Raw genomic sequence first — 24,312 nt, forward strand, 5'->3', positions numbered from 1 at the left:
TGTCCAGTTTAATATATTTGTACTTCACCACTGCCAGGTGTCAAATTGGTCTGTCAAGCAGCCCACAAATAAGAGGACCTCCAAGTCTTCTCTGCACCGCCCCTTAGATCTAGACACGCCCACCAGCGAAGAGAGCTCTGCCTCCTTTGACCAGCTCTCTGTGCCCAGCTTTATGGTCTGTGACCAGTGATTAAAAGTCTTTAGTATTTTATGTAACATTTATTAGAAAATTTAGAGTTTTGTGCTGGTATTGGATGTTAAAAGATGGTATCTCTGCATCCCCAATACACCAAGTACTTCAGTTGTAGGACATAACATTTTCTTTTACATTTCAGGTGATAAAGCAGGGTCTGTCAGCCAGTTCTCTACTGGATAGAGGAGTTCAGCTGATGGGAGAGAATAACAGGTATTTAAGCCATGTTTGTTTCTCCATCTCACCTTTTTAAATTTCCAATAAAACCATGGCCACTCACTTTGTTTGTGTTTTTTGAATTTGTATACTGATTGCTTCACACTATTTTTTTCAATTAGCAGCCTGTGTTTTGATTGCTTTCTTTAGCTGTACTGCATAATCAGAGATTGTGTCATCGTTTGTCCACAGCACACCATATACCCCCCTGGATAAGAGAGCCATGGAGAACACAGATGAGGACACAACAACAGATGACTGGACCCTGGAGCAGCCTTTAGCTCAGACAAGGACCACTGCCATTGTGGAGGTGAAGGGGGCCATCAATGTGGTGCTCACGCCCCTTGTGGCTGAATCCCTGGACAGGTAGCAACCTGGCTTCATACCGTGTTTTTGCACATGTTCTGTCATCACTCATTATGTCTTGATTTAAAATGTTGTTTGTCTTTGTTCTGCAACCTTTCTGTTTCTCTTCTGTGCTTTCTAGACCAGACCTCCCTTAAAACTAGACTTTTAATCTCAGTTTTAAAATCCTAATTAAAAAAATAAGAAAAACTGATGGTTGACTCAAAGTCTTTCTCACACTGCACATTCTTAGTAAAGGGTTATTTTTAGCCTCAGGATGGGATTTGACCTTAAGTCAATTTAATCCCCATGCATACTGCATCTTGGCTCTAAAATTCTGCTGACAGTGCTTCAGAGTCTGATCTCGTTCTTGGTTGTCTACCAGTGTGAATCTTTAATTTGCCAAAGGCTAACAGTGCTAGGCTAACAGTGTTCTTACAAGCACGTAGCTCCTGGCGAGTACAATGTGGAGATGGATAAACTATAGCTAGAAGGTTGAAGACTGGCGAGACTTCAAGTTTTGACAAAGTAAATTTGATGATACTTTTTATGGCTAAATGAGATCTGATAATGACTGTGCAGTTTGCGTTTGTGAAGTCTTTGTGTTTTTACTAATGTGTTTAAACATCAACAAAATAAAACAAAATATTTCTGCTGTGAAACCGTGTCTGTGTATTTGCTATGTTCCAGATATATAGAGTCCATGGTCCACTTTGCCAGTATTCGACACCCTGCAGCAATTCTGGACGACCTGCATGGGAAAGTCCTCAATGAAGCCTACCAGATCAGCAAGTCCACAGTCACTGAATCTGTAAGTATAATTAGTTGATCCAAATCAGAAAGTAAAGGTTGTTCATTTGGTAGTGACAAACCTTTCTCTCTGTTATTTCTAAACAGTGTGAGATAAGTGTTTCTCTTCTAGATGTGCCATGATTTGACAACAATTTATTGCATTGAGGCCCACTTATCTGCCTTGTGACTGATGTCTAACCCATTTGGATCTGGATCCACACAGAGCCAAACAGGCAAGCAGGAGCACAAGCTGTCCAAGACAGAGGGCACGACCCCTGCCTCCATCAACATCTCCCATGGCCAGACGGACCTGTCCGTCAAGCCAGATAATGTGAAAATCAAGGGCCTCCAAGCCAACGTCTCCATCCCCAAGGTGAGACCCATGACCCTGAATAATAAGAGGCCAGCTCTGACCAAGAGAGGTTCAAGCGCAAGCACAGAATCATGAGTGTTGCTGTACATCACTTTACATTTTAAATGTTAATATATGAAACACTGCAGTATGTAGAATAATATAATGGCTCAGCTCATAAAGCCACATTTTTCCATTTTTCAAAATGTAGATTTGAAAACATACTAGTTGCCTTTCTAAAAATACTGTTATCTATTATGTCTCTAAAATAAAATAGAAAAACCCACTTTTTCTTTTTCTGTTCCACTGAATGGAGGTTAAAGTCTGCTTTTTCTAAACGTTTGACTGGATATATAAATTACTTTCATTTGCAGCTATTGCAGTATTGATTTTGCTTTTGCCCCCTGTATATCTTCATTTAGTGAGGAACAAAACAATATTATATTTGGGAAAAGTATCCTCACACACAGTATGACAAAGGACTTTTAAGTTATTTTTTAGAGAACAATAATTTACAGCACAGTGGTGTTTCTAGTACAGCTTGGTTTAGTTGTCTTTTTGTTTTGTTCTCTTTTGGTGCAGGTGAACCTTTGCCTCCTGCAGGCTTCTGTAGAGGAGGGGTCACCGTCATGCTCCAGTAAGTGTGTCACACATGTGTCTCTTGTTGCGCTGTGCTTCGACAGGATTGCCACCCAGTTCAGAATGAACAGGTAATGCCTCAACTACTCCTCTTGTCATTGTGTATGTGTGTGTTTGTGTATGTGCACACTGACTAAGCTTTTTTTAGAGCATGTCCACAGGGCTAATACACCTGCCATAAATTATGCTTTAAATGCTTTAAACTGCCTGCTGGTTGGTCATTAGTCAAGAGTGTCTATAATGCACAATTTGGGAAAGAATTAACCTTAGGTACTTAGGTAGAACAAGCAACGAAGAATTGGACACATAAAGTGACTGAAAGCAAGTTTCATGACTATATGACTGTAGAACTGCAGTTTGGCAGGGAAAGTCTGTATCAGTTGAGCAAACCAAAATCTGACCGTCACTGGAAGCAGCTTCACCCGGTTAGCAGAAAAGAAAGTGTACTACTCGCGTGTCTGTGGAACTGCTAATTTAGCATGGCGGTGTCCAGAGTAGGGAAGAAGGTGATGATGCAGTAGCGGAGGTTTGAAGGTGAAGATTCTGTTGAAGTTGAGATTAGTGGAGCCACGCAGAGACAGAATGGGACACCTATATCACGGGTAACAAAGGAAATCCGAAGTTGCATTCTAGTGACTGTCTTTATAGGGAATGTTTGGGACAGAGGTTCAGAGAGATACCTGGCCAATGCGTGGTTGCCTTTCCCTCTCAGTGGTGGTGTCACGCTTACACCCCTTCTGGACACACTGTCCTGTAGAGGCCAGATGTCGCATGCTTAGTTGTCTTACTTTTAAGGCATGTTCCTAAATAAAAGTATTTTATTATCAAATAATTAGAATGAATAAATTAATATTCAAGGAGTTGGGTTCCCTTTTCTTAAAATCCCACCTTGAAGGACAATCCAGGACAAGGACAAGCCTCTATGGCAGCTGAAGTAAAGTTGTAGAGGTCAACCAAGAGTCACAGCAGGGTGCAGCCCCCCTGCTGCTAAAGATGTCTGTGTAGTGTCCAATAGTCTTCTCCAAGGGAATTGCAGGGTCGTTATCTGTCACTTGTGAATCCGGTCTTATCTTCTGCTTCCTCCAAGAGATCTTTAATTTTCTTTGAATGTAAACACCAGATAGGTTTTAGAGCAGCTTGATGGGCTCATGACTACTTTACAACTTTGGGACAGGAAAAAGTCCTGAAGGGGGGGTTCATCTTCGGGGGTAGCCTGAAATGCATTACACCTGAAAAACATCTGTCTCTTGTATTGTGCTCTAAGGTATCCTTCATCATTTTTGTTCCTATTCAGCTATTCATCTTAGATCCAGTCAGGTCAATTGTGTTTTGTTTAACAGATTTTTTTTGTGCGCAAGTAATCAGAGTACAGAATTTAAAAAAAGAAAAATGAAAATTACCCTTCTCCCTGATATCCTACAGCAGTCAAACTCAGATACAAACACCAATTTGCTTTCTGCTTCTTTCAGGGGTATCGTAGAAGAGACACCCAACACCACAGAACATGGCCGACCCTCCGTCATGTTGGAGAAATACGCTTCGGCCACCAAGATGCAGCCTCAGTCGTCTGGCTCTCTGCGCTCCAACGCCGGCATCGAGAAAGGCAAAGAGATCGCCGCTAGGCTCAACATCCACCGTATCCACAGTCAGCTCCGAGGCCTCGACTCCACAGGTTGGTCCAGTAAAATTACTGCCCTCTTTGATCCCTTGTGCCCCTTTTTTTCAAAGTTGGACATTAGACTTTTCCATTACCTTCAGCCTGTAAAAGCTATCCCATACACAGTGTACCCGTACAGTACCAAGTAAATAAGTGTTCAGACCTTTTGACTTTTTGTACATTTTGTGCGTCACTGTGCAAAGTTGTTTAAAATGTTTCCTTTTCTGATTTTTTTTTTTTTTTTTTTTTTCCCCCTATTCCCACTTTTTTGTGGAAAATTTTCAAAATTGCGGGAAAGAATACAGAAATATGGAATTTTCGAAGGAATTTTCAGTTCCTTCTCTTTCCGCAGATATTGGCACATGTGCTATCACAGCCATCCCCTTTGAGAAGTCCAAAGTGCTGTTTGGCCTGGAGGAAATGGAGGAATTTTCACTGGTAGATGAGACAGATGCCCAGACAATGTCAGGTGATCTGGGCCGTTCCACAATATCCCTTGAGAAATGGGGCTGGATCATGTTTGAATGTGGAATTGAGAACCTCACAGTCAAAGGTAAACCATCCCAAACTCTTTGAGCAGCAGTCATCACTACATTTAGGTCTTAGGGATATGAAAAATTTAAAGATGAGTCTTATCAAGAAGTAGGGAATTTGTGACTAGCTTTTTGAATGATTACACTTTGTGTTACAGGGGGCCGCCAGTCGGGAGCCATTCTTTACAATGCATTTGGTGTGATGGGACGCTCAGACACTGGGGGGAAGACAGGAATATCCAAGTCCAACGGTTCAACAGGCTCTCAGACAGGAAGTGGTTACAGCACTGACGTTTCTGATGACAACCTGACACATGATGCTATCAGCCCTGCTTCTGATGTCAATGAACACTCGGACTCAGACGACCAAGTGAGTTACTGGAAAATGCTCATATAGTGAAGAGGATAACCCCCCCCCCTCAGATTTTAAGCTCAGGTTTAAAAAAAAAAACTAGGTCCAAAGATCCAAAGAAAGATCAAATTTTCTATAACCTTACCCAAACCGTAAACTCTGCTGTATTTCAGGAGCTCCAACCCAATTAATATCTATATTTTACCATGGTATTTGAGTACTATATCCCATTATAGAGTTGAGCTCAACAATTTCTTTTACCAGTTTTTCATAAGGTCAACCTATGGATATCTTTTTAGTACTTCTGACAATGATGTTAGATTTGTCCTATATCTCAAAATTTCCTTAATGTGAGAAAAAAATTGGTACCTAGTATTTGCACCCATTAGCCTACTGTGTTCAAAAAGACTCTAAGGCAAGCTAACAAGTTCCTAAATGTCACATAAAGTGCAGGTGGATGTTCACAGAGAATCAAATTTGAAACAAAAGGTCATTCTCAGACTAAAACTGGAGAAAATGGAGAAAAGCTGATAAATATCCCCCAAACATACAAATATAACTGCCTATTGCCAGTCTTTGATTCAGATTAGAAGAATTGTAATCTTAACACAAAATTAGTACACTAAGATTGTTTCGTGTGTGTATAAAAAAATTAGACATTTTTGAAATGATCAGCTTGAGCGTGATCAGAGGGAGAAGAAAGACATTTGAGCAATCAAACTAGATCCACTCTAATCTTAAAAACAGGTCTTGATAGCAAATAGTCTCACCCACCTGTTAAACCCTGTTTTCCTCTGTTCTGTAGGATGAAGGGGTCGAGTCAGACGACCTGAAGAAAGACCTCCCCCTCATGCCCCCACCACCTGACTCCAGCAGCATGAAGCTGACCATCAGAGAGATCTGGTTCAGTTTTGCTGCTCCCACCAACGTGCGTTCACCTTCACAGGCCATCTCCAGGTATGACTGCACTGACCCACGTGGATCCTCTTATATAAATGCCTTCACATTGTTACAGGAAGTCAGTGATTTGTGCTTAAACTACACAAATACACAGTAGGTGAACTCATTGGTGAGTTCAAAATAAAAGCAACCACATTTCACCATCATCTGGATGAAGTACAGAAAGCTCACCAGTCGTTTGCTCTTAGCCTCAGTGGTGTGGCAGCAGGATATTATCACAAGGACAATATTATCTGTTGGAGGAGGTTTTGATAAAAAACCTCCTCTCTTATGTGCCCCTGGCAACGGTTGTCTGTGGTTGTCAGATTTGTCAGCTTCACAGGCCATCAAACTGGAAGGGTCCACAAGCAGATAGTGCACCATGTAACTGGTGTCTGTAGATGAGAATAAAGGGAAAAAATGAGTTCTGAGCCATTGCAAGAGAAAAAAAAATTTACATATTAACTTTAAATAATACATTTGTTAGAGCTATCAGCATTGTATGTGAAACATGGGAGAAAGCAGGAAAAAATGTTTCAGAATATATCAGAGAACAGTAATTATTCGGTGATTAAAGATCTTCTGACTCTGTTGTGTTTACAGGCAGTTGAATCTGCTCAGCACAGCCACACCTGCCATCGGAGCCTGGTTGGTTCCCATCGACCAGCTAAAATCTTCTCTACGCAAACTGGACATGGAAGGCACACTGCGCGTGTGTGCTGTTATGGGTTGCATCATGACCGAAGCTCTTGAGGTCAGCATGGCATGTGTAGACACAAATAAATAAATACACTGGGTAGCCCATGAGAATGTCCAGTATCCTCTGGTTGAATTATTTAAGTAACTTTTTGTCAAACAAGGTTTTTATCTCCTTGAAGTTCACTTGACAAGTTTACTTGATATGTTTGTGAAATAGGCAATTTTAACTTTGCTTGTATACATTGTGTCATTCCCCCAACAGAAAAAGAGCATCCACATCCCGATCCGGAGCAAGTACAACCGCGTGACTAAACGAGCTCGCTACCTGCACGAGAATCCCTCCTGTATGCTTTGTAATATCCTGCACCGCTATCTGCAACAGGCTGACTACTCTGTCATAGAGGAGGCTACCATGGTTAGTGTGAGGCTTCTGAATCTCATACTTTTTCATTGCTTCAGTTTTGCACAGCTCTTAAACTTTACCATGTATAGTTAAATGGCTCATAAAATTAGGTAATATGGTCTCATTTGGACCCAGGTTTTAAAACACCAACTGGTAATTATTGTAAGTGCTCTTGGCTCCCACTTCACAAATTAAATAATCCTTTATCAGGCTGAAACCATGTCAATAATCCACCTCTTTTCTCTTCTCCTTTCCACCACAGAATGACGGAGTCCCAGCCCTTGTGACGCTAAAGAAAGGTCTGGTAGCTCTGGCCAGACAATGGATGAAATTCATTGTGGTAACTCAGGGCTTCAAGGCTATTGGTCTGATGAGGCCCAATCACCTCACCAAACCCAAGGAGCCTCAGCAGAGCCTGGGTGAGACCATCCTGGGTCTGGACAACGGAGCTGCTCTGCAGAGTGACACCAGCGCTGATGGAGCTGAATTTGAATTTGACGCAGGTGGGAACTCACAGCTTTCTATATTGTGTTAAATTATGTTATGATATTATGTTGACCAACCCGTCTGTTACCACAGATGGTCTGTTAAACTCCGAACCTCTACCTCTTCAGTGTTTGCACAGACATAAGTATGAATCTTCAGATTTACTTTTATAGCAGTCACATGGGTCTTCTGGGAGTTTTATTTTATATAATTATTGTGAAGCCACAGTGAGTGAACACACCATGTTGCTTGAGGGAGCATGCAGTCGTCCCCCACCAAAAGAAGCGAACTCTGGTCCTGTCAGCGGAGTGGAGATCATGAGGAAACTGTCCAAGACCCACACACACAGCGAGTCTGCACTCAGGATAAAGGTATCCATTTGAGAATGAGTGTAACTGTGTGTCCCAGTTATGTTCAATCACCTAATGAATGTAATTTATACATGAGCATACACATTTCCGTGTGCATTTACATTAAATGCCAAAAAAATCAGATGTTCCAGCTTCTTAAATGTAAAAATTTGCTGATTTTCTTTAGTTGTCTATGATAGTAAAACAAAAAACAAGCAATTTGAAGACATTACCTCAAGCTCTGGAATTCTGTTAAAGGCCTTTTTCACTATTTTCTGAAATCTTATAGACCAAACAGGCAATCATTATTGATTATCCACAGATTTATCAATAATGAAAATAATCATTAGTTGCTGCCTTTAAAAACACTTATGTGAACGTTATAGAATTCATTAAGGAAATGAGGTTGGTGTGAAGCAATCCCACTGTTGGAAAGCCAGGAGGGATCAGAGCTGAGTACGGAGATGTTACTTTCCTCTCTCTGTCAAATTAAATCGTGATGTGTTTATTCCATTTTGGGATCTGTTGAGGCTGTTGAGCTCTTTTGTCAGTAAAGTATAACTTGACTTTGGGGTTTTTTTTCTTTTTTTATAATGGTGCTAGACACAATGAAATAAAAATAAAGCCACTATTAGCTTGGAAAAAGTGATCCAGGGTTAATATGACCTCCTTTCAGTAATCTGGACTTTTGTAATACCCAGGGCTCCCATCCATACCAGTCGCTGAGCTACACCAGCGGTGACACAGCAGCTGACTCACCCGCCCATGTGAGCCGTGCAGGCCTGCCAGCCAAGGACAGCCCCAGGAAGGAGAGTCTACTGAGCAATCTGACAGGCAGCTTTCGGAGTCTGCACAACCTGCTGGAGGGCACGCCTCAGAGGAACGAACTGTCTGCCGCCACTGCAGCCAAGAGCAGCTCCCTCACTCGCACAGGTACTCGTGCCTGAACCACTGTGGCGTGTGGAAAACACAGCGTGTGGAAAATTCTGGCAGCCATTGGTTACAGGCGTGAACTTGATTTTTAGTACAACATGTAACAGTCTACTGGCCATTTTTGCTGCAATGCTGACCTCTATCGTTCAGCAGTGTGAACAATACAAAACAAAATAGACTCACAGCTCGGTCCCTCCTCGGGCACATCCCCACTGTGAACAAATATGCGCAGTCAGTGTGCCATGAGTTATTTACTTTGTTTCACTAACATTCAGTAAACCCTGCTGATATCACCTTGCGTCATTAAAGCCGAAATACTACATTTAAGCTTTTTGTGCAACACTGATTGTCTAGGAAATAAACAGAGGAAAAGAAAAACACCTACATGTTTTGAGTCTGTATCGAAGTGTAAGACCATGAATACTTATGAGATAATGTCTGTTTAATGTAAGAGCTTGAAAACTATACAAACCCTGTCCTTGTCATTGCTTTTGTAACCCCAAATCAAACACATATTAACCGCATGTGCCACTGCGATGCAAGATGAAAATTATCATGAAACAGCAGTTGCTAATTGTGTGATGTCCAGTATTTTTTTTGTTTTTTTTTTGTCTGTAACATGACGTAATGTGCTCTCACTGTCTTTCTTCTTGGTCTTAGGAAACAGCTTAGGAACAGACATGCTGACAGAGCACCCGCTGCTGTCAGAGCCCTCCTCTGTCAGTTTTTACAACTGGATGTCCAACGCTGTGGGCAACAGGACTGGAGCTGGTAACCATGAGTCCCCGGTCAACCGCTCCCAGCACAACAGCCTACAGACAGGTCAGACATCGTGGACCCGAGATGAGGGGGGACCATGTCAAATTTCCAAAATATGTGCATTATTAAAACTAGTTACAACAGGACTAGTTACAACTAATACAACAGGACTGCGATAAATCCTCCCTTCCTTAGGGTTATAAAGTTGAGTTTTTACTGAATCTCTTGGAAAAAAGTGTTGATTTATTTTAATGGTTATTTTGGAGGCTGCTGTTTGTGGCGCTGTTGAACTGTACTGGGTTATACCGAGAGGTGTTCCCAATATTTTGTCGATCCCACTGATGTGAATTAAGGTTGACAAAATATTAGGTACACGATTTTATCTAGCTGTACCTATATAAATAAACTGGCATAAATAAACACTTGCCATAAATCGGAGAGTGAGTGTAGATGAATTTAAGCACTTTCCCTGACCTAGAGAAACTGTATTTTTACTGAAGAACTTGACTCAAAAATCAAACTGGGTCTGATATGGATTTATTTTATTACTTGAGTAAGAAAATCAATCGCAATTGTATTTTTGCATCAGCAAAGAAAACATTTGAAATGATTTACAGACTGTGACATCAGTCTGTAACTTTGGGTAAACCATTTTCTCACGCATACAGGGCCGGTAAGGGAAACAGAAAATATACAACAGCCGAATAACAATGTTAGATGATATGTGGTGTAGATTAAATTACTTATTCCGCCTGTTAATAATCCTAATAACATGCTTGTGTGCTTGCGCTCCAACACGATTTTGCTTCTAGTGACTGTGCATAGTAGTTGTACTGCTGTGATAAACCATTTGCAGTTTGCAGAGCTTGGCTTCCTGTCTAAAATAGTCCGACACTTTAGATGATCCTATGCGAGGTTTTGTAGCTGCAGCTTGGTTTGACCGGGCGCAGGGTCCTCAACGAAACACACGAGAATTTTGAAGTCGATCAGATGAGCTGTTGTTGAGAAAATTGAAGGACAGACAGACTGACAGACAGAGATTCCTCCATTTATAGTTAGATGTAATTTTTATTCAGAGAATCCTCACAAATTGGGGATTTCAATTCATTAAAATGAATTAATTTCTTTGGAACCTAACTGGCAAAATGCTGCTAATTTTTTTTGTTTTTTTGTTCTAATGCTGTTAGAATAGATACTAACACCTTCACACCTCTACTCCAGTAGCTATAAGAGCTGAGGAATTCAGTTCAATGTCCTTATAATGTTGTTTTACTAGACCCGCTGGATTCTCCTGTCAACCACTACCAGTATCAAGCATTGAACACAGTTAACAGCCAAGGAGGAGGTCAGGCATTGTTGCTCAGTGTTGTGCTGATGGTGTTGGTGAACTAATTAGCTCGCTAACTGAGTAGAGTAGTTTGTGTACTGTCTTAGCTAAATGTAGAACTCTGTCAATCTATCCTGCTAAAAATTAAAAAATAAAAAAAATAAATAAAAAAAAATCAGGAATGTTGTTGTGTGAAAAAGACTAGACTACCTTCATTCCTTTTGGGGGGATATTTATTTGTTACAGAAGCAAAGACATAGAGAGAATTTTAACAATAAATACTGTACAACAATGTTGGTTAAAGCCACTACATATAGAAGCTTTTCTGTGATTACAGTGTGTTTCAAGTTCTTCCGAGGACAGAGTTCTTTTTTTATTTACGATCGAAAAATGATACAAACTCAGTGACAGTGTACATTACTGTCTGCCACCGTTTTTGTTTTTGATACTGCCATTGTCAGAATTTTCAAACTCTACACATAGTGCCTTTAAAGAATAAGGCCCAGAGCAATTTCTATTTGCAAGCTAATCTCAACATCGTCTTCATGAAGCGCTCTATAGGTGGGTAAGAGGTCACAGCAGTTAAAACCAGCATTTCTTTAAGTCAGCATTCAAGTAGAATGCAAGGATACCATTTTTCCTTCTCCAGTACCAGTAAGGATACCTTATGCTGGATTAGTATTGAGTACCGATCAAGTACAAAGGCTCTTTTCTCCTTGATTGGTTTTCAAATCTCATAGGTTAATAGTGACCATCTAGTGCAGCAGCCTGCTCACAGCTCAGTAAAAATGGTCTGGTTGATATAAAATGGTGTTTGATGTCATTCAAGTTAAATGTTAGCTTGACTCTGTTAGACTCTCTCGAATCCCATGCCTGTTTTGATGCATAGACAAAGTCATGTTGTTTCCTCCCTGACACCTTCCCGCTGACCACACTGTGAGAAACCAGAGCAGAGTTTAGTGACCTGAAATTTTGTGCATCCCTCACAGTGGTGCTCTTTCCCACTCTCTACTCCTCTGCACTCCCACTCATCCTCTGAGTTACAAACAGCCTCACTCTGCATTTGTTTCATCCTGACTCAAAAGATGCTCATCACGTGGAATCCACCACATGGGTGAAGAGATATCCCTTATTTTACAATTTAGCAGAGCAGTTTTGATTTGTGTGGGTTCAATTATGTGTGAAATGGCTGGATTTGTGCCCAAAACAATGAGCTTTATCATTATCTACTTACTCAGGTGTCAGTCAGTGACAGCGTAGCAAATTAGACAGGGCAGTTCCTCACAGGCAAATTAGGTGAATGTGATGAGGCTGTTTAGATTGTTCATCAAATGGCCATAAAGTTTGTCTTAACACTCTCTTAACAGTATTGTGATTGTTGCCCTCTATTTATTTCCCTCTAACATCTTTGTTATGAGGAGCTGGAGTCCTTGAGTGCTTCATCCTACAGCACTCACTGTCGTTGATACTGTATGTTCACAGCCACGCTTGAACTGCACACACTGCCACTGCTCACATGCTCTGGCGAGAACACATTCTACCAAGAAAATGCAACACTAGCCCCCAGGGCCTGCCGGATCTTACAGAACATGTATCCCAAACTTCTTTTCCACCACCCTCAGGTGGGACGTGTAACCTTCCCACAATTCCCTCCGCGTCAGACTTCAATACAGTGCTCTCCAGCGACCAGAACACCCTGGATGGGACCCACTCCCAGCATTCCCAGCATAGCACCAGCCAGGACGACATGGCTGACATAGAGGAGGGCAACCAGTGTCCGGCTGCTGTTCAACTGGCCGATGCTCAGGTATTATCATTATGTCTGTCTGAATTACTATATTTGTTGAATTATTGTGCTTTTCATCTAAACCTTCATTAGGCAGGGAATTAACATATTGTCTGCAGCTCACGTATAAATCCGCAAACATCTAACTTTGAGGTTTTAAAATTGGTTCAGAAATTTCTTTTTAAATGACAAATCACAAATTACTATCATCAATTTGTGATGATAGTATGGAAGGCAGAAAAAATTGAAAAACGAGGAATCCATTTCTGAATAGTAGTTTAAACAGTATAAGAGTATTAGGCCTGTGTGACCGTTTTTGGTGATTGCGTGTAGTACATTACTGTGTGTCACATTAGGCTTTGTCTTATCTTACCAATTTTTATCTCGAATTCATAGGTAGATGCTGGAAGCTCTGTTGAGTACAGTTGAGTACAAAGACCTGTCTTCATTTTGTGTCTTTACGGGATTTCCCCCCTCAGGTTGTTTTCAAGCCTTTGCTGAGCTACACAGGCATCCAGGCTCAGGACACTACTCCCCTTAGTTACAAGATGTATTTTGGAGAGCACCTGTCTTTTTCTGGCAACCTCGAGTGTCTCAGAGCAGACATCGTCGACTCGGACACCTCCAAAGATCGCAAAAACAAAAGATCAAAGAGGTAAAATGATTCTGAAACATATCATACCAATATTACAAAAGTTACTTGCTTCTTATATGGTGGTGTGTGGTATTTGCTCCGAATGGAAGTATAGAATGTCTGCTAACTACATACATAACCATTCGTCTTTGCCTCCGTCTGTCTATAGACAAGGCATGGTGAACCTTCCTCCACTAGAGTTCAAGCCAGCACTGCTGATTGAGACATTCAGCCTGAATGCAGTGGTGATGGAGAAGTCAACGAGCGCTCCGCAGGGCCCCACCGCAGCCCCACTCTCCTTCCACGACCTCAACCGCCGCCACTACAACACATTCCACTGTGATTTCACTACAGCCTGCCAGGCCATCAGCCAGCGTGTGGACATGGCCCTGGTGCGCCTCATCCACCAGTTCAGCACCATGATCGATGACATCAAAGCCACGCAGACTGACATCAAGCTGAGCCGCTACACTGCCGGCTCTGCTTCCCCGACGCCCACCTTCAAGGCCCGGCCCTACCGCCACTTCAGGTCGTCAGACTTCAGCCGCAGCTCCCGGGGCAGCCTGAATGGGGCAGGGCGCAGCGGAACCCAAACGCTGAAGAGGAAGAGAAGCGGGGCTGGAGGAGGTGGTGGAGGTGGAGGAGGAGGAGCAGGGGTTACAGGGGCTTTACCACCTAACGGACCTCCATCAGGCGTGGACACGTTGGGGAGAAGGGAGCCTCGTGGACGTAGCTCCCTCGGACGTTCCGAGCGACGCACCTCCAAGGTAATGATAATGATAAATTCAGGTTTACTTGCATTATGCATATCACAGGTTCTCTGAGTAGCATGACTGAGATGTCTCACTAGGGGTATGCAGGGGAGTGTTTGTTGTTGTGAAAGAGAGCTATTACTTAGGAAGCTCTTCTGAAAACACTGGCACAAAGCACTGGTTGAGGGCGTAATTTCCACAGTCACATAATGGTAATGACAAAAAGTCCTTAAATGGACAGACACATTAATAAAAGGACATTACATCTGGTCTTTTGTATTTTATATAATTTTTCAAAAAATCATTTAAAAGACTATAAAACTCTTCATTGGAATTAGATTGCTTGGCATCAGCCTATGCTCAGACTTTGTTAAAAGTCTAGAGCTTTTCTATTTCAACACCATAAGAACTCAAAATGAGTGGAAGGTTGTTTTACCAACAGACATTGATAATTACAAACACTGCAACGGGAAATAAACTTGGGATCCATTCGAAACAGTGAGTACATTTCTCAGACACAACAACCACGCACTTTGTCGGATTATGTTAAATCGGTTTATTTAGAGACCGCATTCAAGATCAAATAAAAAACACAGGAATGATCAAATTAAAAACGCACCATAATAAGGGGATGTAAGTAAATTAGTAAAAGCATAGAATATCCTGATAAAATCCTAAACACAACAGAATTGCACAGAGAACACGAAAAATACAAACCAAAGACAAAGGTCTCTATTATTCCTCAGTGACATGCCTGTCTAGACCTTTGAATATGAAGCGTAAAATCACAAAATTCATTCATTTTCTACATATAAACCCTAGAGGGAGCCAGTAGATTACAAACGCCTCTCAGAACAGGCAGCATTCACTGAAACCCTTCCTTGGTAAGGAAGTCTTTCACTCAGTCTAGCTGGACAGTTATTAAAAGGAAAGTTATTTTGCCTTAGCAGTGGGATCATCAGCTCTAATCTTTGAGGAGCTAAGCACTTTATGACGAAGAAGAAGAGGTTTTCATTAGAGTAATAAGATGTATCAGAGGGACTCATGACAGACTTCAAGCACCTTCCACGGACATGATCTAAACCAGGTCTGTTAGGAACCTCTGTGTGCTGACATAGCTGAGTTACCTTCCTGTACTCTGAGGTTCATTTCACAAGTAACTGTTGTCAGATGGCAGGTTTCATCAACTGTGACTTTCGTAAAAAGCTTACAGTCTCATAACTATACGGTTACAGGTGATAAAATCAGAAACAAGTCAGCCAGGGAGATTGTTTAGTGTTCAGCAAGATGATGCATATTTCTATTTGTAATTTATAATGTGGAATATTGTATAACGTCTTCAGGTGTCGAGGAAGGGCTCCCGTGACGTGGCGGACCACATGGCAATCCAGATGGACGACTCAGACTCCATCACAGTGTCAGAGCAGAGCGAGCCATCAGCAGAATGTTGGCAGAACATGTACAAGCTGCTCAACTTCTACTCCCTCATCTCCGATCCCACCGGCATCCTGGAGAAAAGCTCCCCAGAAAACTGCCTTTCAGGTGGGAATCCGCTTGCAGCAGTCAGTCAATTCTTTATTTTTGTCCTCTTTTCAGACCCCTGCACTTTCTTTCTGCTTCACTTTCTACTTGTACCTACCAAACCGTTTTTCCACACAGTATTTGCACAAGATCTTGCTGTACTTTTTTTTTCTTCCCTTCTTGGCAATTTTTATCCTTTCAGTCCTTCTTTACATTTGCCCCCTCTGCTTCTTACAAGCCTTCCTGTTACATCTAGCATCATTTCTTGACACTTCATTTCTTTTTTCTTTGCTCTTTTTTTGTTCCCACCTTGCTTTCTTCCTGACCTGAGGTACACATTCTTTCATCTTTACTGTTTATCACAGCTTAATTCCTCATACGGTCATATTTAACACGTTCCCATTACATTGTATGCATCCTACCTGTACAAATGCCCTTGTACAAAATTCCCTATTTTGTTAGACTGCTGTTATTTTGCACACAGTTAAAACTTGCTGTATTTATTCATCTTTAATTATGTATTCTTGGTTATTACATCATAATCCAGTACTTTTCTGTTGTGTCATATTTAATACTTAGCATTTGCTGTATCATTTATTTCTTTCCAGTCAGTTTATCCCTATTTTACCTTTTTCTGTTGTTTCTACCTCACTTTCCCCTGAGGAGTATAAGACAGTAGCTTTTAGTGGTGGGACAGTGTTTACTTGTTTCAGTGAAAAAATGGGTTCCTGAGGGACTAAAACTTTGCTCAGTCCTTTTTTAAATTTCTGGTGCAGTTGTCATCACAAGTGAAATTTAGGTCATTCGAATATGCCACTTTTTTTAAACCTGCAGTTCAACAAAGACTGAAACATGGTGTACTAAAATTACTCTCCAGAAATAATGACTAATCTTCACAGAAGTGTTTCTAAGAAATAGGTAACAACGGTATTATTGTGTAATGTGTGAATCTGCATCACATGAGATCAGCTCTTCTACACGTATACTTTCTGCAGAAGGTGGGCGTCGGCCCTCAGAACCGCTTTGCAAAGTGATCTTTGAAAACGAGCAGCAGGACCCCACCACACCCAACAAGCCCCCAGGTACAGGCGGGAGGCGACGTAGCCTGGTGAGCTCTGAGCCCCAGCACGTCACGCTTATAGTGTTCGGCATCGGCATGGTGAACCGTACCCACCTGGAGGCCGACATCGGTGGGCTGACCATGGAGGCCGAGCTCAAGAAGATCCATGGAAGTTTCACTCTGAAGGAGAAGATGAAAGGTGAGGCACAGATCAGTTTGGATATTACTGGGTTAGTGTGTTGTATTGGCTTTTTACTTTTTTACTTTGTACTGACCTTAGTTTCCCTACTTCATTATGGAAAAAGGATTACTAGAGTTGTAGTTGTAAAAGTTAGAAATGATTTCAAGCATTAAAGCCAGTCTATGGTTGATAGATTTATTTTTAATTATAAAATCTACAGTCCTAACTTCCTCTCTTCTTCTGTTTGAGACTTAAAAATTTTAAAGATACAAAATACAATTCTTATGTGTTGATTTAATGGTTGATTCCATACACAAAACATATTGACATCAGGTTGGTTGACGCATTCCTGAAAAAAACAGTTAGACAGTCGTCTACCTTTTTGTTCTGTTTGATCTGATCTTTCTTTTTATGGTCGCAGATATCCTGCATCAGAAAATGACTGAGACGTGTGCGTCGGCTCATATAGGAGGGGTAAACATCGTCCTCCTGGAGGGTATAACCCCTGACATCCAGTACGTACAAATTCTCCTTCAGTTCAGCCAACTAACAAAGTGATTTCACAATTATTTAAAAAAATCAAGACTTTTAAATGTGAAGGTTTTTATGTCTCATGTCGAAAGAGAGTTTTTGAAAAGAACGTGTAATTGTACTTTGATTTGCAACTTCACCTAACATTTTTAAGAGAGTGTATTGATCCCAACCATCTCTGCATGATGGTTTTTTGATTGAGGTTTTGTTTTTTGTGCATGTAATAATGTTTCTCAAATTAGTTGGAAATTTTTAATGGATTGCACTGATGGTTTTTTTTCTTTTTTTGCTTTTTATTAACAACTTATCAATATTTTAGGCATTTTGATTCAATATTCTTTTATTTTTATTCGACTTTAACTGTGGTTGCTAACATTTAGAGCTTCATTAGAACTGCAACTTGGCCTAAATGGTTACGTGCTTTCTGAAAGATACTCAGTACTATCAAAATAGTGAGTGAAGTCAAGAAATGCCTTGCACTAACTTGCACAAGAACAAAGCAGCAGAACCGTACATGGATGCTTAAATGTTGTGTCTACAAATACCTTTGAGAATCCCTGAGTTTAAACCAAAAAGTAAGTGCAGTATTTTTAACAAGCACTGGCGTTCAAACGACTCCTCTCCAGCCAGGTAATTTTAACAACAGCAGTTTTTGTTTTTTATTGAAACCAATTTCCTCAAAACATAAACCCTCTAATCAGGTTACAAGCCTTGTAGTCATGCATTCAGACAGGCTGATGTATCTCCACACTGCTTTGATTCAGTTTAGAACGTACGCTGCTGCTTGAGTAAAGTGTTTTTCTCATCTCATTCTATTTAACGGATGCTCCCTCTGTTAAATTATAACTGAAACTTTCCATGTTTTATGCTTCAAACTGTGCCCATGTGTTTAAATTTGTGTATGCCTGACAACTTGGCACTTTCTAGTCTTTAGTGATGTGTAGAAATGCCCGAGATCCAGATGTAAGTAAGAATGATTGCAGTCCCACTCACATATTTCCCTACTTGTCTGCTTGATTCAGATGTACCCAGCTTCCAGAAGCCCTTCACTTAAGCTATAACCTACAACAGGCCCCAGTGCAGAAGTAGTGGGCCAAAACTAAAGTATGGTGTTTGCCATATTAGCAGGTTGTCAGCAGTTGTTTTGACATAATTGTATTCCAGATGCAGGTTAATTATAACATTAAATTTAACACTTGTCCTGTGCGATGGCTCAGCTAACCAGAGCATTTTAAAAACTTAACCCAGTGCCTTGTTATCGTATATAGAGCTAGTCATCTAAAACAAAAACAAATTCAAGGGAGCACTAGCCTCAGAGCTGACCACATTTTCACTTGTAGGGGCCTCGTCAGTGTTTTGCCTGTGGAAAACTACTTTCTCACCTTATGGTGTCTCAGAACTGTTTCACACTTTTTACTGCTCTTCTTCTTTTTTTCTTTTTTAACTTTCCTTTTCTTGGCTTTGTCTTCCAACTACTTGCATAGACTGGAGGATTTCCCAACATCTCCCACCAGCACAGCTAAACAAGAGTTTCTGTATGTTATTACTACCATTTAGAGCCCACATGCATTAGTACATCGAAAACTGCTCTAACTGTACATCCTTCATTTGTCTGCATCACCCGTCTACCACATATATTTTCAGTGAAGTTTCCCAAGACTTTCCTCATTAAAAGTTTGTGAATGAAGCCACTTTCACTGGTTACATAGACTTAAGGGAAACTATTACTGGTGATATAATGAAAGCAGAAAGTTGACGAGTTCAACTTTTTTGAAGTCAATTGTGAATTTCATGTGAACCCGTGCAAGAAGTGCTCCTTTCCTAATGTTTTCAGTTTAAACAAAGACTGAAATATCTTACAATCTGTCTGATATTTCAGCATTCTATTTCAGTTTCAGTTGATTAACTCATTTGTAAGCCGTCTAAAATTGTAAGAACTGTTGTATTTGCTACAAAAGCCAGGATAAGAATCTGACATACGAGACCAGACATTCAGCTGCCATAGTGTACAATTCATTGCCTTATTCATTCAGAATGAAATGTCAGTGTCAGTGTCGTGATTTCTCATTCCACCTGCGCCCAGAAATCTCAATGCTTTTCTGAATTTGCATGGTGTTTCACTGTTTAATGTCCTCTCAGTAATTCCACCTACGTTTCACATTCATTCATGTGTCGACATCAGCTGGGGGGAAAAAAAAGTTCATTTTTTAGTCCTGTTGCTCATTCCAATTCATTCTGTGTTTCAGAACTGTGGTCAAATGCAACATTGCCAAGTCCCAGGCCTTGTACAGCGCCCAGCGAGGACTGAAGACCAACAACGCAGCTGTCTTCAAAGTGGGGGCCATCATGATCAACATCCCTCAGCACCCGGCCACTTTGCACAGCATGATGGTCCGCAGCTCCCACCAGCTCTCCAAACAGATCTCTGACCTCATTCGCCAACCCTCCAACATGTATGTTTTCCTCATGTATCTATCATTTCATTTTATTTTTTTTATTTTAACAAAAAGTCTCATTTTTTTGGCCTTGAGATGAACGAGAAACTAACGCTAAAATGTTGTACACTTAAAGCTATATTTAAATCCAAACCTTTAAATACAGCTACATATGTATGACAGATTCATATGTTTCATATCTGTCATACATATGTAGCTGCATTACACATATGAATCTGTCATGCAGCAACTAATGTCTTTAGATTGTACTCCATACTTTATAAAATCCTCCTAAGAAGTCTTTCATCTACATAAAGGAAAGGTTACTACAGCATACCCACACTGCTTTCAAAGCCTGCCTGTGGTCTGTTTCCATGGCAATACTGAAATATGTTAATATATTGTAGAGTTGTAGGTGTGCGTAGGATATTAAGCAACTCCCTATAATTTGCTACTCACTGGAATTGAAGCCAGCATCTGCAAGGCTCCGGACAATAACAACCTTTTAGCTAAATCAAAGCAGAAGCATACAGTTTTTCAGTTTACAGTCTAACAACAGTTTGCCCAAAAAGTGTGGGATTGATGTGATGGCAAATTTGATGCTCAGTCCAGTCCAACCATTAACATAGCAAAAATGTGTTGACACTGCACTTCCTTCACTGCATTAGTAGTTAATGAGCCAGTCCTGACTGAGTGAATGTTTTTTTTTTTTTCCTCCACTTACAGCCAGCCTCCCAACAGAGAGGACACCCCCACCCCACAACCCTCTGACAAAGCGTCCAGCATCAATCAGACCCCCGTAGAGGCCAACGAATTCCCCCAGCTTCCTGAGGGCCTGGAGAAGAAGCCCATCGTCCTCAAGTTCAGCGCCATGATGGATGGCATCACCATCGGGGCTGCCCTTCTGCCCTCACTAAAAGCAGAGTACAAAATGGGTCGCATGAAGAGCCATGGCATGACAGGTGTGTGCGAGAAGACACCTGTATGATTTCCGTTTTTAAAAAATCATAAGAGAACAGCTTGTTTTTCCCCTAACATTACTTTACTTTTAACTGCCTTTGTGCTTTAATTACATCCATCTCTCTGTTTAAAAAGTTAGATTTTGCTCCCGATATATTCTTTTTTTATTCTTAAAATGCCATTTTAGCGGAAAAACTGAATGCAAAAATTCAACTTTTTTTTCCTTGCCTGTCATTAATATCACAAGGCAAAAGAGCAAGTTGTAATATTATAACTTTTCCTTTCCGTACTTCTCTTGAATTTAGGGGCACAAACCAGTTTCACCTTTGAGTTGCCGAGCCACAAGCTTTGCTTCCAGTCAAAAGTGTCCCCAGTGGACATGTCCGCCATGCCACCATCAGCCAGCCTCACCCTGCCTCCAGTCACTATGTCAGGAGAGTACATCATGGAGGACCACGAGAGCCACTCGGACCAGGGCTGGGGACTCGACGACTTCCCAGCAAAGCAAGGAAACTACCTGCAAGGCAACTACCTGCGCTGTGTGGCTGAGGTAAGATGATCCAGATGGGATATTTCACATTTGTGTTCCAGAACAGAAAGTAAGAGCTAATTAGCCACCACGATGGACCACATACTCGTCTTCTCTGATGTGCAGATTGGTTCATTTGAGCACAACCTGACCACAGACCTGCTCAACCACCTGGTCTTCCTGCAGAAAGTTTTCATGAAGGAGGTTAATGAGGTTATTCAGAAGGTGTCAGGTACTGTAACTTTTACAACTTTTCCATAGATTTGTTATACTTACTTCAAACTTACCTCATTTACAAATTCTAAGACAAAACCTAAATATTTCAGTGGAAGCTGTACAGAACTATATCCTTTTCTTTGCTTTTGTAATGGCCCAGTTTTCCACTCAGATCAATAAAGTTAATCTAATCTTAAACATCTTACTGTTCCCCACAGTATTCTGTAGCCTACAGCTGCTGCTTAAGTCACTGAAAAAAATCAAATTCCACACAGCAGAATGCCCAAGGCACTGGCACAAATCCAGTCATGTTCATTTCCACAACAGTATTGATATTAATTTGTTTAACTCCCTAAGCTTGATCGATGTAATTCCCCAACTGAGAGAGGACTGTGATTTTTATGCCATTTTATGGTTAAGATTAATGGTGTAGCCTTCAGCTGACTGTGTGGCAAGTATTCACATCTAGGAGTGGTCTTTAAATGTAGTTGCAATGGATCACTTCAGCAGATATTAGACCTCACACAGACACTATAATCCTACCATATCACGTTATCCTGCATTTTTCAACAGCCTATGAGAGCTTGTGAGGTTGATTTGTAAACTTCCTATTCATGCAGGAGGAGAACAACCCATCCCATTGTGGAATGAGCACGACACCTCAACTGACGCAGACAAGCCAAAAATCCTGCTGTATTCACTCAGCCTCATGTTCAAGGTATTTCATGTTCTTCCTTTTGCTATGAAACTGCAAAATAGCACATCGGTCACACTGGGAGAAGCAACCAGGTGAAGATTTTGGTCCAGACCTTGTGCTGCTTTGAGTTAAAAAAAAGAAAAAAACAGTAAAGTGTTGTATTTTGAGTGTCAGTTGAGCTTTGAGGAATTTTCTGAATGCCATTCTTCTGGTTCACAGGGAATCCAGATGACAGCAACCACTCCTTCCATGCGAGCTGTGCGCTTTGAGACGGGCCTGATCGAGCTGGAGCTATCCAACAGGATCCAGTGCAAGGCTCAGCCCGGTGGCAGCAGCAGTTACCTGAAACTGTTTGGCAAATGTCAAGTAGATCTCAACCTGGCCCTCGGACAGATAGTGAAGCACCAGGTACAGAGCAGCCTTACACTGGTCAAATAAGTGTTTTCAGGCAGGTTGGCCTACCCCAGTTACAGACACAGAATCCAAGTTTTGCTCCTCTTGTACTTAATTATAGTAGATGGCTATCTGACGCCCATCTCCTATCACTTTTTACAGGTGTATGAAGAGGCTGGCTCAGACTTCCACCAGGTGGCGTACTTCCGAACTCGGATCGGTCTCCGGAATGCTCTGCAGGAGGAGATCAGTGGCTCCTCAGACAAGGAGGCTGTCCTCATCACACTCAACAGGCCAATTGTTTTTGCGCAACCGGTGGCATTTGACCGAGGTTCGGTTTACTTTTAGTCTACATCACACCTAACTTAAAAGGTTAATACTGGTACAGTTTACCTTGATGAACTGTATGAAAGAATCAGTACCATTGGTATATACTGTATGTATATTAACTACTGTATATTGAAGTCTTTTATCATTGGTGCTCACTGTCTGGATCATGCTCTTAAACAATTAATCTACTCAGATTTGACATAAAACTTTGTTCTTCTCAGTTATTTTTGTTGTGTGGGAAGAAAGCTGTGAACTTGTTTGTTGACACTGAAGACATCCTCGAAGCAGCAGGAACCTGGAAGTTTTGTATTTTGACACTAAATATAGCTCCTATAAGTATTCTACCAAAGGAGGGCATGTTGATGGAATGGTATCTGATTTTCACACACAGCAAAAGCAACCATGAATATCTCTAAACCCGACGCGACTTATTTACATGACATTCACAATCCAATTTTATGTTCTCTCTACCCTCCTGTGTGCCCCCCTGCAGCTGTTCTCTTCTGGCTGAATTACAAGGCAGCGTATGACAACTGGAACGAGCAGCGCATGGCTCTCAACAAGGACATCCACATGGCCACAAAAGAGGTGGTGGAGAAGTTGCCGGGCATCCAGCAGACCTCAGCTCAGGCCTTCAGCACCCTCTTCCTGCAACTGACTGTGAACGACCTGGGCATCTGTCTTCCCATCACCAACACATCCCAGGTACACTGCTCTGCTTGGTTTTGATCTGCCAAAGTCACCATTGCCGAATTGTAACATTTTTACATCTGACCTTCTGGTTGTAGAAGTGCAAATTCATATATTGTGCTTGCTTGATATGTAAACAATAGCAGGTTTACAATCTGCTCGCTTCAGGTTCATTTAGTAAAAATGTAATACTTACACATGCATTTTGATGGTGAATGCAAATAATGTAAACAGAGGGCTAAAATCTCTTGGATAGTTTTGTCATCTTTGATGATAGGTGTTTTACCATTGTTCAATGTCTATCAGTGTTTTCACCGTTTGACATATAAGCCATGGTTTGCTTCCTTTAAAAGCATGTTGTTTTTAAGTGTTAAAAATACTTTCCCTTGCTTTCAGTAGGAATGTCATTCTAGCTAAAGTCAAAAGTTAAAGTATTAAATAATGTTTTTTTTTTTCTTCTCTGCGGGCACTTCACAGCATTTGCCTTTGCCATTGTTCATGTAGCCTTGAGAGGCACAGTTGCCATCTTGTTCTTTATTTTCCTAAAAAGAGCAATTCCTCTGTTTTCAGTTTTGATATCAGTGTTTCCCCTACCGTAGCTGCTGGTAGGCTGGCCGGCCAC

The 24,312-nt window shown here is 41.2% G+C and overlaps 1 protein-coding gene across 9 annotated transcripts in view; it reads left to right on the forward strand.

Moving 5' to 3' along the window:
• Nucleotides 1–24,312, forward strand: part of kiaa1109 (KIAA1109 ortholog) — a 73,840-nt gene that overhangs the window by 25,424 nt on the left and 24,104 nt on the right. For 8 of the 9 annotated variants that reach the window (XM_040137647.1, XM_040137652.1, XM_040137650.1 and 5 more), the window contains exons 30-59: nt 38–175; nt 336–406; nt 602–775; nt 1,445–1,565; nt 1,770–1,919; nt 2,481–2,608; nt 4,007–4,209; nt 4,547–4,747; nt 4,886–5,097; nt 5,885–6,036; nt 6,622–6,772; nt 6,980–7,132; nt 7,383–7,623; nt 7,829–7,977; nt 8,658–8,889; nt 9,550–9,711; nt 12,598–12,782; nt 13,241–13,416; nt 13,565–14,162; nt 15,491–15,689; nt 16,664–16,927; nt 17,331–17,424; nt 19,687–19,893; nt 20,602–20,837; nt 21,141–21,385; nt 21,491–21,596; nt 22,201–22,298; nt 22,497–22,685; nt 22,833–23,001; nt 23,494–23,705. In XM_040137647.1, coding sequence (XP_039993581.1) covers nt 38–175; nt 336–406; nt 602–775; nt 1,445–1,565; nt 1,770–1,919; nt 2,481–2,608; nt 4,007–4,209; nt 4,547–4,747; nt 4,886–5,097; nt 5,885–6,036; nt 6,622–6,772; nt 6,980–7,132; nt 7,383–7,623; nt 7,829–7,977; nt 8,658–8,889; nt 9,550–9,711; nt 12,598–12,782; nt 13,241–13,416; nt 13,565–14,162; nt 15,491–15,689; nt 16,664–16,927; nt 17,331–17,424; nt 19,687–19,893; nt 20,602–20,837; nt 21,141–21,385; nt 21,491–21,596; nt 22,201–22,298; nt 22,497–22,685; nt 22,833–23,001; nt 23,494–23,705 — 5,616 coding nt within the window. The remainder of the gene's footprint in view (nt 1–37; nt 176–335; nt 407–601; nt 776–1,444; nt 1,566–1,769; nt 1,920–2,480; nt 2,609–4,006; nt 4,210–4,546; nt 4,748–4,885; nt 5,098–5,884; nt 6,037–6,621; nt 6,773–6,979; nt 7,133–7,382; nt 7,624–7,828; nt 7,978–8,657; nt 8,890–9,549; nt 9,712–12,597; nt 12,783–13,240; nt 13,417–13,564; nt 14,163–15,490; nt 15,690–16,663; nt 16,928–17,330; nt 17,425–19,686; nt 19,894–20,601; nt 20,838–21,140; nt 21,386–21,490; nt 21,597–22,200; nt 22,299–22,496; nt 22,686–22,832; nt 23,002–23,493; nt 23,706–24,312) is intronic. The other variant, XM_040137648.1, reaches the window with a different exon arrangement.

The sequence above is a fragment of the Xiphias gladius genome, chromosome 10, assembly GCF_016859285.1.
Source record: "Xiphias gladius isolate SHS-SW01 ecotype Sanya breed wild chromosome 10, ASM1685928v1, whole genome shotgun sequence".
Taxonomy (NCBI): Eukaryota; Metazoa; Chordata; class Actinopteri; order Istiophoriformes; family Xiphiidae; genus Xiphias; species Xiphias gladius.